This window comes from Garra rufa, chromosome 11 (genome assembly GCF_049309525.1).
Source record: "Garra rufa chromosome 11, GarRuf1.0, whole genome shotgun sequence".
NCBI classification, from domain to species: domain Eukaryota; kingdom Metazoa; phylum Chordata; class Actinopteri; order Cypriniformes; family Cyprinidae; genus Garra; species Garra rufa.
In genome coordinates this window covers 5,391,882-5,412,465 of record NC_133371.1, presented here as the reverse complement: position 1 = coordinate 5,412,465, position 20,584 = coordinate 5,391,882, and the positions used below count along the sequence as shown (strand labels likewise).

At 36.7% G+C, this 20,584-nt stretch overlaps 1 protein-coding gene across 2 annotated transcripts in view; it reads left to right on the top strand.

Annotated features, from left to right (window-relative positions):
- Positions 1-260: 260 nt before the first annotated feature.
- Positions 261-20,584, top strand: part of veph1 (ventricular zone expressed PH domain-containing 1) — a 127,665-nt gene continuing 107,341 nt past the window's right edge. For both annotated transcript variants that reach the window (XM_073851001.1, XM_073851002.1), the window contains exons 1-3: positions 261-457; positions 5,735-5,950; positions 10,766-10,940. In XM_073851001.1, the coding sequence (XP_073707102.1) occupies positions 320-457; positions 5,735-5,950; positions 10,766-10,940 (529 nt within the window). In that variant the 5' untranslated portion in view covers positions 261-319. The remainder of the gene's footprint in view (positions 458-5,734; positions 5,951-10,765; positions 10,941-20,584) is intronic.

The window sequence follows — 20,584 nt, the reverse complement described above, 5'->3', positions numbered from 1 at the left end:
TTCATTTTGTGGTTAACTTTTTTTAAAGGATATCATTTCAGCTTCATAAATCTAAGTACAACCCTACAGCCCTTAATAAAAAAAATACAAAGATCAACAAAGTTTAATTGCATTGATGTCTTTTTCTTTCTTGTCTTCTTTTCCTCTTAGTCTTTCTTCTCTATGATTTTTCCTCTCTCTGTCTCTCTCTCTCTCTTTCTGTTGTCTGATTGTAGGTGTGTGTCTGATGCATGTATTCTGTCTGCATTTCAGGAGCATGTCAAGTCATCGCGGTAACACAGGGCAGGGGCAGCCTGCTCAAGTCTGAGCCTGTCCCAGAATGCACCAGCTGTTCCGTCTCGTTCTGGGACAGAGAGACCTGTCCCGTGCTGGAGACCTCTTCTCTCTGGATGACAGCGAGATTGAAGACTGTCTGTCCCAAGCCCTGGAGGAAATCAAAGTCATATCTTGTGCACCAGTGAGTACACCGATCCCAAAATAGTACATTCATGACATAACATTCTGAGTTTAATGAGGTCAATTGTTTATTTAAAGGGGTCATCGGATGCATAACTCACTTTTACATGTTGTTTGAACATTAATGTGTGTTGGCAGTTTGTGTACACAACCACCCTACAATGATAAAAATACACCCAGTGGTATTTTTTTAAATCTTTTAAAGTAATATCCCCTTTTTAAAATCAGGTCATTCTCAGCTTCTTGTGGGTGTGACGCCACAGACAGAGGCCCCTCCCACGATAGCTGATTGACATGAGCGTCTTATCTTAGCCCCGCCCCCACCCATCTGAAACAGTCCGACTCTGATCACCATAGTGTCGACTCAGGTGCAGAGGAAGACTCTAATTGAGCGATTGAGGTGTTCTGTTGTTGGATGTAATACTGAACATAGCAGTCGTCATTTACTAACGACATCTGAGCTGCTGAAGATGCAGAGGCTTAACATTAGTTTTGCTTTTGAAAATAAAGCGCCGATCCTGATCTACATATGTGTCTGTGTTCGCGCGAATCATTCGTGATGCAGCTTTACCCACAGCAGAAGTGAGTAGAAGGGTTTTTTTATGCATCTTTGCAAATGGCCTTTCTTAATAATGTGATAGTTACCAAGTTTCACAGCTAAATGTGGCTAAATGCAGCTGAAGTAAACATTACGGCTCGTCATCCCACTGCAGAGAGGGGCGGGGCGAGCAGAGCTCATTAGCATTTAAAGAAAGATGCAACAGAATGGCTCGCTCTAAAAAGGGCTGATTTTGACAAGATAAAAAGAGTGTTTTTTACTCCACCATTGAGAAATTTTAACCAAAGTATGTTACAGACTTCTCATTAAGACCCTATAGAATCATATCAACTTGTGGAAAATGTGCATCCGATGACCCCTTTAATAAAACATCTTTTCCAAAGTCCACCTAGAATGTTACTCAGTGTTTTTATTTTCCTACCAAATGTGTATTTTTGTCTGGTTTGTCTTATTTTCAAGCAAACTGCACTTATTTTATTTTTTTCCCTGTGGAAACAAAATATCTTATGTCATTTTGCTTATCTAGTAAATGCATTTTAATTTAGGAATTTTTAGATACTTTGACTAGAAACAAAACAAAATACTAAGTAAGATAAGCTTTTTTCGCAGTGTATAATGTGCATTTATAAACACGACAAGCGTGTTCCAATTGTAATGAGGATCCTAACAAATGCCAACAAAGGAGGAACTTTAAGGTCTGTGGAATTCTGCCAAAATATAAAGCTTAGTGGTTTTCTAATTATTACTATTATTATTATTATTATTATTCAATACTATATATATTTTTTTACATTTCTTTATTTTAATGTACAATAGTTGAAACAGTAATATGTTTATTTATCTTTATCTGAAAATTAGGGCTGTCAAAATAACGCGTTAACGCAAATGAATTTCAACGGCACTAATTTTATTAACATGCATGATTAATGCAGCATGCATTTTCTGTTTGATCCATTACCTAGCCAATAGTAAAACAAATGGATGCACAATGTCACAATGCCAATGCCAACCTAGAGAATAACCTAGTGTGTACCGGTTATTAATAGCATGCCAAATGAAAACAGATGAAACAGAAAATCGTGCTACTAGTACACATTTTCATGAGACTGGGCTCTTGAATCAGTACATTATAATGAAAACAATACCTAAAGAAATTAAAAGAAGCAAGTTTTTGTGATCACATAGTTTTAAACGGGTAAACTCCTGGCAAGTCCAAGGATCCTGAAGGCATTCAAACAGTGAGTTAAAAACAATGATTATAATGCAGAGAATAGTGACTTATGTCCAGATGCTGGTAAACGATTCTTTTCAGCGATTGAATCATGATCATAATTCAGGATTTATTTTTCAATCATTATTTCGTATTACTCAAGTTGTCTGACCACAGAAACACTAAAATATAACAATGCAAACTTTTTTGTTGAGAACTTGGCTGCATCAGATGACAGTATGTGGGCACTGAGACGCAAACAAATGTAATAATAACTAATAAATGTATTTTGCATGTTCAGAAGAAGTGTCCTGCAAATAATGTAAACAGACCTGTGTAAGTAAATTGCTCAGTGCAAAGAAAGAGAAGTAATGGGAACCTGATATTTCTTTCATGTGTCTAATAGACATGAACAAGTTATTTGAAAAACATCTGTGACCTTTGAAACATGTCTAGTCTTCATTCTCTATGTCAAGTATGGTTTCACTAACAATAAACATACATTTGCTTAAACTTAAAGCATCCAGATTTGTCCATGCACATATTGATTAGAGTATTAAAGACAGCCCTACTGAAAATATAATAATAATAAATGATTATTATTATAATGGGGAAAAAGAACAGGTTTTCCTTTCTTTTTGTCCCTAGCTGATCACATGCTTAGTTGATGTTATTCTGTTATGAAGTTAGAGAGCATATGGCTTGTTCTGGCTGATCACTGACCCTGTCAGCACTGCATATATGAATAATTTGAATAAGGTGACCCCTCATTGCCACACTGAGTGTATTTTAAATTTAAATGAGTAAACTTCCACAGGAATGTTGCCGTCAGCGAGCGTGATGAAGCCAGTTCCTCTTGCCTGATTGGGCTTCTTTGTTCTGGCTGGCTTTTGTAAACAGATTTGGGCTCATCCAGCGTCTCAGGGGTAGCCTTCTCTCGTTCTCTTTTCGTCTCGTTCTCTCTTCTCTTGTATTTCTCTCTCCAGGGCCTATAGTGTCCTCCTTTCCACAGTCACTTGCATAACATTCTCATTCTTAACATGCCACGCCACAAAGATGACAATATTTGCTGCCAAACTTTCCAGTTTATAGACACCTAATGCTTTCAGAAATTTAAATAAAGCTGGTGCCATGTAAATTCTTTGTAGCCAATGGATGGATGTCAGTCCATAAATGTAAGAAGACCTATTCACTGGATTTTGAAATAAACACGTATATATAATACATGTGTTTACTTAAACATGATGGATGCAAACCAAAAAACAAGATTCACTGCAAAAAATGCTTTTCTTACTTAGATTTTTTGTCTTGTTTCCAGCCAAAATATCTAAATATTCTTAAATCAAGAAGGATTTGCTAGACAAGTAAAAAGTATTGTCTTGTTTTCAAGTCAAAATTAAGTGCGTTTTTGCTTGTAACAAGCAGTGTTGGGGAGGTTACTTTGGAAATGTAATAGATTACAGATTACAAATTACCCTATTTAAAATGTAATAAGTAGTGTACCTTTTCAATTACTTTAGAAAAGTAAAGTAACTGATTACATCTGATTACTTTTTGATTACTTTTAAGTTTCTAATGGATATTTTCAACTAAATCATTTTCAAGCATTTATACCAAGCAGGTGTGACCTTACAGTAGTTCATTGTTAGAATTTAAAAATCTTTCATCACTTGAATTAAGATTACATTAATTAAATTTTAAAGAACAGCCATCACAAAACCAGACCTTATAACAAAAAAATTGTTTACTGTTGTTACAAAATCAAAATTTTGCATAGCTATGACAGGACACACTGGCAAGTAACAATGCTTTGAAAAACGTAAATCTTAAAAAAGATTTCTTTAAATATCTAAATTATCTAAATAATAGATAATTATTTTTAGTTATATTTAAGAGAAAACACAATTCTAGATTATAATAATGTAGTAAAAACAAGTTCTTCTTACTGATATAATAAAAAAAATAGTAAAAATTTGCATACTATTATTTTTTACCACTATGTGTGAAGGGAAATCATTATACCATACAGGGCTAATAATTATTTCTCACTAACAAAAGAAAGAATAGATTCTAGAATAGATACTGCCAAATCCAAACAGACTCTATCATTGTAGCTGTGTCATAAAATCCATGGTATTGTTTATTTATTTATTTTTTAAATAATACATTTCATCTAAAACACTGCTTAGATTCAGTGACCAACTGGGCTGCTTCACTAGATGATAGCTCGATTTTGCAAGACAAAATGGGACGAACTAATTGAGAGATTTGTCCACTAGGTGGCACGTTAGGTCAACATCGATCATTATAGAGAAAAGTTTCAAGCCCTTGACAAAAATAGATCTATATTATTCGAAAATAAACTAAACTGCAGCGGATTTTCATCCTTCAAATCATTAGTCATGTTTCAGCTGAAAATCACGCAGTAGTGTAAACACTGATTTTACAAATGACACTCAAAATTAAAATAGGTTAATGTGATAAAATCGCAAGTTAGATCTGACATTACCAACCTTATTCAAGGAGAAAAAATGCGATATTTTTTGTGAAAGGGTTCATAAATACAAGTGTGTCTGGTAAATGCAGCTAGCAGGCAAGCTAATTTGTTATGAATGTTTTTAATATTGGTCTCGAATACACAAAGAGGACGATGAACGCGCTGACAAAGAGGATTAACCTAATTGGCAGACGTGGTGCACCGCAAATTCAAACCAATCAAAAGCATCAGAATAGCACCGCTTTAATAAATGGCTTTAGCAGAAGGCATCGTGCATATCAAAAACAGGCAAAGCAACAGATTAATATTATTCAACATATCCCAGATTTTTAAAGAAAATTTTTAGATGTAACCCCATTTGTAATCTTTAACATTTTCATGAGTAACTAATTTAATTACACATTTTTCTAAGTAACTGTAATGAATTACTGTTACATCTATTTTGCAATTAAATTACGTAACGCCGTTACATGTAACTAGTTACTCCCCAACACTGGTAACAAGCAAAATAGTCTGCCAGTTGGGTAAGAAAAATAATCCTGTTTTGTGTTTGAAATAAGATTTTTTTGCTTACCCCATTGGCAGATTATTTTGCTTGTTCTAAGCAAAAACTCACTTAATTTTGACTTGTTTTTTCTGAAAGCAAGACAATACTTTTTACTCGTCTAGAAAATCCTTCTTGATTTAAGAATTTTCAGATATTTTGGCTGGAAACAAGACAAAAAATCTACGTAAGAAAAACAATTTTTGCAGTGTTTATGGTAAACAATTGATAAATCTGGCATGACTCTAAATTGCTTTCATTATAATGAAAGTGTAAAGTAAAATTAGAGTAAAAGCCATGAATATACCCTAGTATAAATAGCATATTAAAATTTCCACAGTTTGATTTCCTTTGATTTCTGCTGTCATATGGCACAGATTTCACATGCACCTGAGAATGTGCAACATGTGACAGAGTCTTAAATACACATGTCTTTCATTCAGTGATGTGATTTGTGATTGGTTGCAGGACTACTTGACCAATGACAATGACCAAGCGGTGGTGGAGATCTGCATCACGCGCATCACTACAGCCATTAGGGAAACCGGTTCGATTGAGAAGCACGGAGCAGCTCTCGTGTCCTTATGGGAGTCGTGTCTTGAGCATAACCTCCAGCCGCAGGGCAAGGATGAAGACACGCCCCATGCCAAGATCGCCTCAGACATCACCAGCTGCATCTTGCAGGTAGGAGCAACACTTAAGGGCCAGAGCACATAAATTACCCTGAATGATTTCCCTACATTTATAAACACAACAGCAGATTCCTCACAGTAATAGTCTGGGCCAACGTACCTGGATGCCACCATGTTTGCATAAAATCACATCTGCAAATGCAACTAAATATTTTTTTGGATTTCCTGAGTCCCAAATTGAATGTAACACAGCATGAGAAAAGCACTAATGCACATGGTTTGATATTTTGTGATCTTAAAGGAGTTTAAGAATTTACAGATAATGTACTCAAGTTTATTTATATAGCACCGCCACCTTAAAAGCAATGAGTGCTGACCAAGGTGCTGCACAACCAAAAATCAACTAACAAAAGCATTAAGACAAATAGAATATTAAATCATTGAAAAATAAATTAGTAATGCAAACATCACAAGACAACAGAGATACAACAGAATATGTTCAAATTAAACAAAAGCCTGAGAAAAAAGATATGTTTTGAGAGACAATTTAAAAGAAGATAATGTAGGGGATGATCTGATAGATAAGGGCAAAGAGTTCCAGAGCATAGGACCATGAACCGAAAAAGCCCTGTTAAACTAAGTGCGTTTAAACTAAAACAATAAAATAAAACTAAATTGATAAAACAAAACAATAAGACCGGAGAGCAGCGGCAAACAATTCGCACAGCATTCACTCAACCGGAAGTATCATTACCATTACTCACCCCCTTGTCATCCAAAATGTTCATGTCTTTCCTTCTTCAGTCGTAAAGAAATAGTTTTTTGAGGAACACATTTCAGGATTTCCCTCCATAAAGTTCTATGGTGCCCCTGAGTTTGAACTTCCAAAATGCAGTTTAAATGCAGCTTCAAAGGGCTCTAAACAATCCCAGCCTAGGAAGAAGAGTCTTATCTAGTGAAACGATCAGTTCTTTTCTAAAAAAAAACAAAACAAACAAAAAAAAAAACAATTTAGAATTTAAATACTTTTTAACTGTCTAGCTCTGCATGTACTCTGTGTATTCCGGTTAAAGACAGTTAGGGTATGTCGAAAAACTCCATTTCATTTTCTCATTCAACTTCAAAATCGCCCTACATCGCTGCAGAAGTATCAACCCAGTGTTTACAAAGTGGACATACAAAGTAGGTCAAACGCCCATTACAAAAAAAGGTAAAACAGCAATGTAGGATGATTTTGAAGTTGGTGGAGAAATGAGATGGGAATTTTTTCGAAAGTATGATAGGATGCATGCAGAGTATGTTGCTTTAGATTTAGATTTGTAGCACTTAATAGCAAAGAACAAATATTGACACAGACTGTACATAAAGATTGATTTAAGAAATCTTTGATACAGAAACATGCCCTGTGCAAGCTATTTTTCATGTTTAAAATACAAGCAAGAACGCAGTTTTCTATGAATATCCAAACAATTGCAAATGTTGATTTTATATAACAATTAAACAAAAAGACAGTGACTTGCCGCTACCTACTGGCAAATTTAGTTTTAAATCTAATCACTTAATTTTGCCATCATTTATTGTTTTTAATAATAAATGACCCTGGACCACAAAACCAGTCATAACCAATTTTTTTAAATTGAGATTTATACATCATCTAAAATGGTGTATTCCATTGGTGTATGGTTTGTGAGGATAGGACAATATTTGGCCGAGATACATCTATTTGAAAATCTGGAATCTAAGGGTGCAAAAAAAATCTAAATATTGAGAAAATCACCTTTACAGTTGAAAATGAAGTTGTTAGCAATGCATATTTTTTACAAGTTTTGACAATTATGCTAGGAAATTTACCAGATATATCCATGGAACATGATCTTTACTTAATATCCTAATGATTTTTGGCACAAAAGAAAAATGTATCATTTTGACCCATACAATTTATTTTTGCCCATTGCTACAAATAAGACTGCACTGAAAAGCATCTTACTTAGATTTTTTTTGCCTTGTTTTCAGCCAAAATATCAAAAAATTCTTATATCAAGAAGGATTTTCTAGACAAGTAAAAATTATTTTTAAGTCAAAATTAATCAAGTTTTTGCTTAGAACAAGATTTTTTTTTTTTTTTACACCATTGACAGATAATTTTACTTGTTTCAAGCAAAAATATACTTAATTTTGAGTAGTTTCTTTCTGAAAACAAGACAATCATTTTTACTCATTTAGAAAATTCTTTTTGATTTAAGAATTTTCAGATATTTTGGCTGGAAACAAGACGAAAAATCTAAGTAAGAAAAGCATTTTTTGCAGTGTGGTTTGTGCTACTTAAGACTGGTTTTGGGGTCCAGGGTCACATATTAATAATACACTTAATAGAGTGTTAAGAATATAAAATAAAAGATAAATATTGTGCAGGTACTCAGAAAAATGTTAGATGCCCAAAGGGTACGCAACTGTAAAAGTTGTAAAAGTTTTACTGTAAAAGTAAAAATAACTAATCGTTCCACCTCGACTGGGATCGTTTAGAGCCCTTAGAAGCTGCATTAAAACTGCATTTTAGAAGTTCAAACTCAGGGGCACCATAGAAGTTAAAACATATTTTCTTTGGCGCCAAGACCATCTTGGATGACAAGGGGGTGAATACATTATCTGTACATTTTTGTTCTGAAAGTGAACTACTCCTTTAACCATTGACATTCATAGATCAATGTCACGCTGTAGACTGCCATCGCTCTAGATATAGATATTTACCCAATTATAATGGCTTTCATTGGCTAAGAAGCCATGTAAAGCTGCCAGCCACAATTTTATTCAGCGTCATGTTTAGGGGCGTAAAAATGTAAAGTGGATCCGTGAGAGGGTTTGGCGTCACAACAGCTTTGTTTTCAGGTGGACCGTTAAAGAACGTGACACACACGTCTCCAGGAAATCCTGTAAAAAGCACCCCATTGGATGATGAGTTCATTTGTGCATCTTATGCATCTGTCATTCTGATGTCTGAGGCTGAGACTATAATTATGACGACTTTCGCTTCTGAGAACCCCAGAAATGTGAAAACGGTCCATATTTGTCAGTTCTGAAGCAATAATTACACTCATTCTCAGGGAGTGAAGTGACATGTCTCCAAATGGAACAGACACGCCTGACAACAGCAATTAGCCGTAATCTCTTTTTAATTATTTCTGTTTCAAAACAATTTTTCACAGGCATGACACAGTTTCTCCTGCTTCTCTCTCTCTCTCACACACAGTCACTCATTCACTTATATAATAAGCCGCATATGAATCTTACAGCAAGGCTTAGAGAGAGGCTGAGCTAGAGTGATGCATTCTGGGTAGTGGTGGAGATCAGTATTCATTAGAGAGCTGCAGCTTGAGTCTTATGCCTGAGTTCTTCAGAACTATTTGTGGAAGGGCTCTTTGATCTGAGCAGCAGTCACATATTCAAGTGGGTGTTTTATAATTAGCTTGGGATCTTTGGAAGTTATTTGCCCTGCGTCACGCTTTTTAAAGTTTTAGTTCCGATATTCAAAGATATGTTCCCTTTGGGCAAGAATATAAAGGACCATTCTTTTTACAGAAAAGGCAAATCTTTTAAATGAAATTCCACATGTCTGTTGTGTACAGTAACTAGATTTATAAATATGTTTTTGAAGAAATCACTAACTATGCCACTCAAATTGTTAAGATTTAAACATTCAGGGGAGACTTCAGACAAAAACAGTTTTTCATGCACCTGTCAAGTTTGAGATTTCGGCTTTTTGGTTTTTCATGAAGTGTTTTTTCAGACTAGTGGAAAGAAAAGATCCAAAAGACACCCTTAAGTGTTCATTTTATAGCACTTTATCTATTTGTGTCAATAGATTTCAATTACAATCCATATTTTTAAAAGCCCAAACTTTACTTTTTATTCCTGTCTATATTCTGAAGGTTTTACAGAGGGATTTGTTCATATATAATTTGCTGCATTTTATACAACATTTTATTTCCCAAAATACTGTAAAAAATATATAATTTCTGCCTGTTCTAAGTATTTTTCTAAATTGTGGAGTGACAAAATGAAATACCCAAAAATCCTTCTGTAAAAACTTTTGACTCAAATCTGAAAAAAAAATTAAACAAGAATTTTGAAACTGACTTCATCCATTGTTTATAATTTTGTACTAGAAATGTATGCAAATTAGTGCATATTTTATTAAATAATGCCTCATTTGCATGTTAAAACAATGTTTTAGAAAACTTGTAATACAAAAAAATGTTTGCAATTAATAATATAATTAATCAACTGGGTAAGGCGATAAAACTCTTTATTATTCGTTTATTATTCACATTTTTTTTACCCTATTCACCTGCAGCGCCTTAATCAAATAATTTTTTGACCACATATATCAAATGTAATTGCTATGTAGTGTAAAACGTTTCTCCATCACAAAATAACTTACCATTTCTTGCAATATCCATGTGATTTTCCACCGGACATGTTCACATCTTCTACTCTAGAGGGCAGCAGAACATTTCACATCTTTCTCTATTCAGTTCAGTTTGATCTTAACATGTTTACTGCTGCCTTTAATGCCTTATATAGTATCTCTTGTTATTTTTATTAAATTAACTAAGCAGCCAGCTAACCCTTATGTGATCATTCTCTGAATCTATTAAAATCTTTATGGAGTGATGTTGGCATACACTAGTCAGAATTAGCACACGCTGGTACATTGATTTTGCTTTATTTGAATGAAGCTTCTAATTGAGCTTCTCAATTCAGTCTGCAATGTTTGTATTGGTCGTAACTAGTAAACAGTTTGCAGTTAATTGAAAGAATATGTGACCTGAGATGCAGGTCTAAAGTTGGGTTGTTGTTGTTTTTCCAGAATTACAACAGGCCTCCGGTGATGGCATTAGCGGTTCCAGTGGCAGTGCGCTTCTTGCAGCAGGGGAACCAAGAGCTCAGCAGAAACATGTCCAGCTACTTGTCACTGGCTGCCATTGCTAAAGCTGAACTCCTGGCCCAACACACAGAGGCCATCACCTGCAGCGTGCTGGGAGGTAAGGGAGGTCACTAACACTGCATTGACACACACAAAATCCTCACAGTTTTATCATGGATGGCAGTGTGCTGTGGGTCGTTTCCTAAGCAGTCATGGTGTCTTTATCTTCTTAGTTTTGTCTTTATCTTCCATTTAAATCTGAGGTACCCTTACGAAAAATAATTTTATTTAAGTGTTCTATTAGTATACTTCGTTTGAACTAAAAATCAGTCTACTTTTTATGTACTTCTCAGAAATGTGCTTTAAATACCTCTCATAAATATACTTAAAATTACATTTAAGTATACTTAACTTATACTTGGAAAAAGTCTAAGTATATTTAAGCTCTACTTGTGCTTTACGAATCTGTGTTTTCATTGTTATACGCTAGGGGCGCTATTACACATCTTCTGTACAGAATTTCCAAAACACAAGTGAAGAAGAAACCGAAACAACAGATGCTTCCACATGTAATCTAACACAATCATCAGACATAAAACAGCATCAGAACCATAGATATGGAAAACTGTGTAACGTTATGGAATAAAATGTCCACCCATGAAGAGGTGATAATGACTGTCAAGCTTTGGGGTGTTGATAAACTCCATCTACGTTTTGATTATCATCAATAGTCTTTTTGTTCAAAATGTTGTTTATTTATTTATTTTTTATTTATGAAACTAACCCACATTCAAGTGTTTATAAAAAAGAATGCATGAAGCTAGACTTTTTGTTTGCAAGCAGATATATTTTTTTCTTTTGATGTTTTGTTATGTTCAGATATTTATATATCAAAATATAAACAAATTAATACCTAAATAGGGACATAGCAGTATACTTAAAGTATGATGTAAAGTTCACTTAAAGAAAACTAACAAGCATACTTGCAGTATAAATCTGCTAAACTAGTAGTTTACTGAGTAGTTTACTATACTTCAAAGTGTACTAAAATGCATAAAATGTATTTAATTAGTAAACTATCAGTATACCTATAAGTTCGCTTTCAGTATACTTGCAGTACAAACTGAAAACAGATGTAAACTAGTTGTGTAGTCGAAGTTTACTACTGTTATACTTAAAGTATACTTTTATATACTAGAAAGTGGGCCAATTTAGTCCCAAGAAGTATTGAAATAGTACACTTAAAAGTATACTACTAGTACAGATATTTGTATACTTACTACATAAAGTATACTTGAACTTTACTTAAGTATACTCAATAAAATAAACTTGAAGTATACTTATTTTTGGTAAGGGTAGTCACAAGCCGTGTCACAAGTCCTTGTGACAAGCAGAAGGAACATTTGACAATCTTTTGCTCATCATTTACCCTCTTGCTGTACCAAAAGAACATATTTTGAAGAATGTTGGTACCCAGTCAACAATTTCATCTCACAGAGAGCTCCCAGGATACTCATGATGTGGTCACAGTGTGAGGTCACAGTGAGCTAAAAGTCTGAAACCGTGTGCTTATACTGTGAAACCATTATTGTGTTAAACTCTTTCTGTTAGTTTAGGCTGGCTGCACACTAGATGATTTTCAAATCTTAACCGATTTTCAAACCATGGGAGACCACGGACATGAAGACAGTTTTTGACGATGTTTAGCCTCATAATCCTCTGAACGCGCACACGATTCGAGCAGACCACGAGACGGCACACTTGTGGATTGTAGGAACTTTTTCACAGTGACATGAGATCTCACAGAGACTCGCAAGAGCAAACATTTTTGCCCACTGACAAAGAAATGATCAGTCTATAATTTTAAAGGTAGGCAATTTTAACAGTGAGAGACAGAGTAACAACAAAAAATTGCAGAAAAAATGCATTTAAAAAAGTACTCTCTTAAAGGGAATGCTCCTAATCTCAGTTTGTTACCTGTATAAAAGACACCTGTCCACAGAAGCAATCAATCAATCAGATTCCAAACTCTCCACCATGGCCAAGACCAAAGAGCTGTCTAAGGATGTCAGGGACAAGATTGTAGACCTACACAAGACTGGAATGGACTACAAGACCATCGCCAAGCAGCTTGGTGAGAAGGTGAGAACAGTTGGAGCGATTATTCACAAATGGAAGAAACAAAAGATAACTGTCAATCTCCCTCGGTCTGGGGCTCCATGCAAGATCTCACCTCGTGGAGTTTCAATGATCATGAGAACGGTGAGGAATCAGCCCAGAACTACACAGGAGGATCTTGTCAATGACCTCAAGGTAGCTGGGACCATAGTCACCAAGAAAACAATTGGTAACACACTATGCCGTGAAGGACTGAAATCCTGCAGCGCCCGCAAGGTCCCTCTGCTCAAGAAAGCACATGTACAGCCTGTCTGAAGTTTGCCAATGAACATCTAAATGAGACCAAAATCAAGCTCTTTGGCATCAACTCAACTCAACCGTGTTTGGAGGAGGAGGAATGCTGCCTATGACCCCAAGAACACCATCTCCACTGTCAAACATGGAGCTGGAAACATTATGCTTTGGGGGTGTTTTTCTGCTAAAGGGGACAGGACAACTGCAAATGGGTCATGGATGGGTATTCCAGCATGACAGTGACCCAAAACACATGCCCAAGGTCACAAATGAGTGGCTCAAGAAGAAGCACATTAAGGTCCTGGATGGGCCTAGCCAGTCTCCAGACCCTAATCCCATAGAAACTCTGTGGAGGGAGCTGAAGGTTCGAGTTGCCAAACAACAGCCTCAAGACCTTAATGACTTTGAGAGGATCTGCAAAGAGGAGCAAACAAAATCCTTCCTGAGATGTGTGCAAACCTGGTGGCCAACTGCAAGAAAAATCTGACCTCTGTGATTGCCAACAAGGGTTTTGCCACCAAGTACTAAGTCATGTTTTACGAAGGGGTCAAATACTTATTCCACTCATTAAAATGCAAATCAATTCATACATTTTTTGAAATGCTGTTTTTATTCTGTCTCTCACTGTTTAAATAAACCAACCTTAAACATTATAGACTGATCATTTCTTTCAGTGGGCAAAAGTACAAAATCAGCAGGGGATCAAATAATTATTTTCCCCACTGTACCTGTGATTTTGCCTGGTAAGTGTTTATATTGTTGAGAATTGGATAGGTTTAGGGTAGGAGTGGGATTAGATGCTCTAATATTTTCTAATATCTATGCACTTCATTTTTTATACCAATAAAACGTATACTTTTATATATGCAAAAAATTACGCGCTTCATGATCTGACGCTACAGGAGTACCCTGAGCAATAAAAAGTGATGCCGAGGGCTCCTGACCATGGATCAATATGTGACGAGTCTGAATAAACGTGAAATGTTATCTGATTTGCTGTGTATGGTGCTACACCCGTTTCTCATATTATTTAGACAGACAAACTTGTTGCATTTATCCTAGTTAGGAAACATCATTCGGTGTGGAATTAGGTTTAGGGCTGAGGTAGGTAATTGTTAAGTTTGTTTGACAAGAATATTGTTCTAGGACCAGCTTGGCAAAGTTACTGTCACCATGTGCTGTATTTGATTACGCAATAGAATAGAATACTGAGTCATGAAAGGTATAAAACGTCATATTCCCCATGATTCAATGCTTTCCAGACTGTGCACCTCATTGCCTTTGTGGTAATTAGAGATGTCCCTTTGTGCCTTTACAAGAATATCCACACACAGAGACTAGTGATTGTTTATTTTCCACAACACTAGTGTGCCACACACAGCATTAGCGTAGTGTAGATGACGTATGGACGTATGGTTCTGATTTCTGGTTCTGAATCCATGCAGTTAAATAGGTCGATTGAGACATCCACAATGAAGCAAACTTTATTACATCCATTGTTCTTCTAAATTGGTTGCAGTATGTGTTATTCTGTGTTTTTTGAATGGAACATTTGCATTTTTTAAAGAGTCGGTCTGACATAGAAGGAATGGGTGGTATATTTAACATGGTGTATGTGCCAAAATACACTATCCCTCAGCTGTTCAAACTCTCCACTCACGCAAATCGTTGCCCATCGAAGATAAAGATCTCACTGGTGGGGTTTTACTTATTGTGTTAAAACTGTCATTATGGAAGGGTCAGTCTGCGAATTTGTTGGCCAAAGTCATCAGAGGCGAAGAACATTTGGGAATAGTGTGGTCAAATTGACATCGACCTCAGCTCATTGTCATATGGTTTGGGTCAGCCAAAGGACAGCAATATTGTAAATGCCTTCAAGCCACAGAATAAATACTGAAACACTGAAAATGTTATCAAAATTTAATATCAGTCAGTATTGATGATTATCACAATAAACTTCAAATCTTAAAGGTGCAATAGGAGATCTTGGGAAATGCTAACTTGATAGCACTGAAAGGGAACATCTCACCCTCCCTGCAAATCGCCGTCCAAAGCCACACTTCCCGAACGCATCTACACACAAAGACCAGACGACCAGAGACAAGATAGGAAAACTGTGTTGCTATTAATGCACGGGAGTGACGTATTTTGCCAGAGTTTAATAAAACGCCTCACGTGTTTGCACACTCGTCCACATACATGGGAATTGAGCAAGGAAAATTTACACAAGCATGCATCCAACTCAGGTCACAAACAGAAAGGAAATAAATAAAAGACAGATGTCAGTAGAGCGAGTCATCTCTTCACCTTTCCAGAACGTACAGACAATTCGTCACATATTGACACAAACGCTCAGGATACCTTGTTAGCATAATTTTTTTCCATTGCTTTCAATGAGTAACCTTTGGTGTCTTACACAGATGTGATGGGCGTGGGAAATTACATATTTGTGGTAAATTACGTATACAATAAATAGCTGTAAATAAATATTTACACAATACATAGTGGGGAAAATAATTATTTGATCCCCTGCTGATTTTGAGCGTTTGCCCACTGATAAAAAAAAAAAGATCAGTCTATAATTTTAAAGGTAGGTTTATTTTAACAATGAAAGACAGAATAACAACAAAATAATGTTTTATATATATTATATAATATTGATCCCCTATCAATCAGCAAGATTTCTGGCTCCCAGGTGTCTTTTATACAGGTAACAAGTTGAGATTAGGAGCATTCTCTTAAAGACAGTGCTCCTAATCTCAGTTTGTTACCTGTATAAAAGACACCTGTCCACAGTAGCAATCAATCAATCAGATTCCAAACTCTCCACCGTGGCCAAGACCAAAGAGCTGTCCAATGATGTCAGGGACAAGATTGTAGACCTACACAAGGCTGGAATGGGCTACAAGACCATCGCCAAGCAGCTTGGTGAGAAGGTGGCAACAGTCGGTGCGATTATTCACAAATGGAAGAAACAAAAGAAATAAACAACTGAAAGATGTCACGACCAGGTCTTGAACCCAGAATGTGTTGCTTGAAGCTCAAAGTGCTTACCACTACACTATGGAGCAGTGTGGACCCAAATTTGCAAAAACTTTCAAGAGGCTGGATTTGAGGAAAACAATCTTTACAGTCTTTACTTAAAAGTCCTTCTTGAATAAACATAACTAATCAAGTATTATCTCACCAAGTTTAATAAAACGCCTCACGTGTTAGCACACTCGTCCACATACATGAGGATCAAGAGAGGAAACATTTACACAAGCATGCATTCAACTCAGGTCACGAACAGAAAGGAAATAAATAAAATAAAGAGAGGCAGATGTCGGTAGAGCGAGTCATCTTTTCACCTTACCAAAACATACAGACACACGCACATCCGTAGTTGTCAGTCTGCCACAAAACTACCGTAAATGTAGTGGCTGTTACACGGTTATGTCATTAAAAGTGAGAACACTTTATAGTACAGTTAGTAAAAGTATTACAATACCAGGAAGGAAGATCAGGTTGTTCATGTTTACCTGCCTTTCTCACTCTGTCTGCCCAGCGTACGTGAATGCACTGATGACGTATGCTGTCTGCGCAAACAGGGTGCACAGTGGTATGCAGATACATACAGTCAAGCCCTGAAATTATTCATACCCCTGGCAAATTCTGACTTAAAGTTACTTTTATTCAACCAGCAAGTTTTTTTTTTTTAAATTAGAAATGACACAGACATCTCCAAAAGATAATAAGACAATGTACAAGAGGCACCATTAAGAAAAAAAAATTGATTACTCATCTTTTATTTACATTTGAACACAAAGTGGCATGTCCAAAATTATTTATACCATTTTCAATAATCAATAGAAAAGCCTTTATTGGCTATTACAGCTATCAAACGCTTCCTATAATTGCTGACTAGCTTTTTGCATGTCTTCACTGGTATTTTTGCATTTTACATTACATTTACATTTATTCATTTAGCAGATGCTTTTATCCAAAGTGACTTACAATTGGGGAATACAACAAGTGATTCATCCTAAGGAGGCAGATCAACATAGAAAGTGCTCAAAAATACCATATGTGACCCTGGACCACAAAACCAGTCATAAGGTTAAATTTTACAAAACTGAGGTATATACATCATATGAAAGCTCAATAAATAAGCTTTCTATTGATGTATGGTTTGTTAGGATAGGACAATATTTGGCCGAGATACATCTATTTGAAAATCTGAAATCTAAGGGTGCAAAAAATCTAAATACTGAGAAAATCACCTTTAAAGTTGCCCAAATTAAGTTCTTAGCAATGCATATTACTAATCAAAAATTACATTTTGACAGGTTTACAGTAGGAATTTTACAAAAAATCTTCATGGAACATGATCTTTACTTAATTTCCTAATGATTTTTGACATAAAAGAAAAATCTATAATTTTGACCCATGCAATGTATTTTTGGCTATTGCTACAAATATACCCCAGCGACTTAAGACTGGTTTTGTGGTCCAGGGTCACATATATCAGGCATTGTTAGATGAGTACGGGCTAGAAAGGGAAGATCAAGAAAGAGAGGAGAACAAAGTAAAAAAAAATTTTTTTTATTATTGAGTCAAATAGTGTCGAAAAAGATGGGTTTTCAGCAGTCGCTTGAAGACAGTTATGGAGTCTGCGTTCTGGATAGGGGTGGGGAGATCATTCCACCAGGCAGGGACGTTGAACGAGAATGTTTTGGAAAGTGATTTCATGCCTCTCTGGGGTGGTACAATGAGGCGTCTTTCACTAGAGGATCTCAGACTTCTAGAGGGAGTGTAGATGCGTAGTAGTGAGTGTAGGTAAGCAGGTGATGAGCTGGTAGCTGTCCTATATGCCAGCATTAGTGTCTAGAATTTGATGCGAGCCATAACTGGTAGCCAGTGCAGGGATATGAAGAGAGGTGTGACATGGGCCTTTTTGGGCTCATTGAAGAACAGCCGTGCTGCTGCATTCTGAATCATTTGTAGAGGCCTGATTGTACATGCTGGAAGACCGGCTAAAAGAGCATTGCAGTAGTCCAGCCTGGAGATGACCAGGGCCTGGACGAGGAGTTGTGCAGCATGCTCTGTTAGGAAGGACCTGATCTTTCTGATGTTGTGCAATGCAAACCTGCAGGATCGAGCAGTTTTAGCTATGTGGTCTTTAAAAGTCAATTGGTCATCAAAGATTACACCAAGATTTCTGGCTGAAGTCGATGGGGTAATTGTTGATGAACCTAACTGGATGGAGAAGTCATGCTGTAAAGTTGGAGTGGCAGGAAAGACAAGGAGCTCAGTCTTAGCTAGATTGAGCTGAAGATGGTGTTCCTTCATCCATGCAGAGATATCCACCAGGCAGCCTGAGATACGTGCAGCTACTGATGGATCATCTGGAAGAGAAGAGGAGGGGTCCAAGAACTGATCCCTGAGGAACCCCAGTGAACAGTTGATGAGTTTTGGATACCTCCCCTCCCCAGGCCACCCTGATAGACCTACCAGAGAGATAGGATTTGAACCAGCGAAGTGAATGTGAATGCCTGAGTGAATCCCTGTGATGCCCAACGATGAGAGGGTGGACAGGAGGATCTGGTGATTCACCGTGTCAAATGCTGCAGATAGGTCCAGCATGAGTACTGATGATTTGGAATCAGCTTTTGCAGTCCGCAAGGCTTCAGTGACAGACAGTAGCGCAGTCTCAGTTGAATGGCCACTCCTGAACCCTGACTGGTTAGCATCCAATAGATTGTTCTGTGAGAGAAATAAAGATAGCTGGTTGAAAACAGCTCGTTCCAATGTTTTTGCTATGAATGGAAGGAGAGAGACAGGTCTGTAGTTGTCTATGAGTGAAGTGTTAAGTGAAAGTTTTTTGAGCAGTGGGGTTACCCGGGCCTGCTTAAATGTAGTGGGGAAAGTGCCTGTGAGAAGAGATGTGTTGATGATGTGTGTGAGCGCCGGTAGGAGAGATTGCTTGGAGAAGGTGTGAGGGGATGGGATCTAAAGGACATGTCGTCGGATGGCTGGAGAGGAGAAGTTTGGTTACTTCTGCCTCAGAATGGGGACGGAAGGAGAAAAGTGGAGTTTCAGCCGTGGGTGTGGTCAGTTTTAGTTCCTGTGTGTGGAGCTGAGAACTTATTACTGATAGATGTAGTTTTGTCTGTAAAGAATGTGGCAAAATCATCAGCTGTTATAGAAGTGGTGGGAGGTGGTGGAGGGGGACAGAGCAGCACTTAACGAACGCAGCATAGGATCGGTAACCGAAGCATCGCCATTACCTACTTCTGCACTTTCTGCCACATCAACCTCAAAGTTAGACTTAGGCTGTAAAATACCTTGTTGTAAGAGCGCAGTTTGAATTACGTCTCGCACCTCCTTCTTCCTGGCTGTTTTTACAACCGAAACATTATAAAAATCCACCACCAAAAACAAATCGACTTTAAGACAAGCTTCTAAAACCTTCCCACGAAGGAGCTTGTTTTTGAGGAAAACATTCCAGGATTTCAGTGGTGCTCAATGGATTAAAGGTTAAAAATGCAGTTTTTAGTGCAGATTCAAAGGGCTCTACATGATCCCAGCTGAGAAATAAGGGTGGATCTTTTTGCTAGATAAGACACTTTTTTTTGTCTGGGATCATTTAGAGCCCTTTGAAGATGCATAAAACTGCATTTTTACCCTTCAATCCGTCGAGCACCATTGATGTCCACTATATGGAGAAAAATCCTGTGAAATCATGTTTTCCACAAAAAAACGACTGAAGAAAGAAAGACATGAATGTCTTGGATGACATGGGGATGTTTAAATTATCAGGAAATTTTAATTCTGGAAGTGGAGTAATCATTTAATACATGTCTACATTGCTAATATAATAAAAATTAAAATAAATATATCTCGCATTTCTAACACAATACCATGGTGCGGTGAGTGTTACTACACTCTTAAAAATAAAGGTGCTTCACGATGCCATAGAAGAACCTTTTTTGTCTAAATGGTTCCATAAAGAACTTTTAACATCTGAAGAATCTTTCTGTTTCACAAAAGGTTCTTTGTGGTGAAAGAAGGTTCTTCAGATTATAAAAAGGTAAGAAAGAGATGGTTCTTTAAAGAACCTTTGACTGAATGGTTCTTTGTGGAACCAAAAATGGTTCTTCTTTGGCATCACTGTGAAGAACCTTTTAAAGCACCGTTATTTATAAAGGTGCCATAGAATGGAAAACTGTATTTACCTTGGCATAGTTGAATGATAACAGTTCAGTACATGGGCATGACATACCATGAGTCTCAAACGCCACCATTTCCTCCTTCTTATATAAATCTGGTGTTTGCAAAAGACCACGGAAAAATAGGTCAATTCCAACA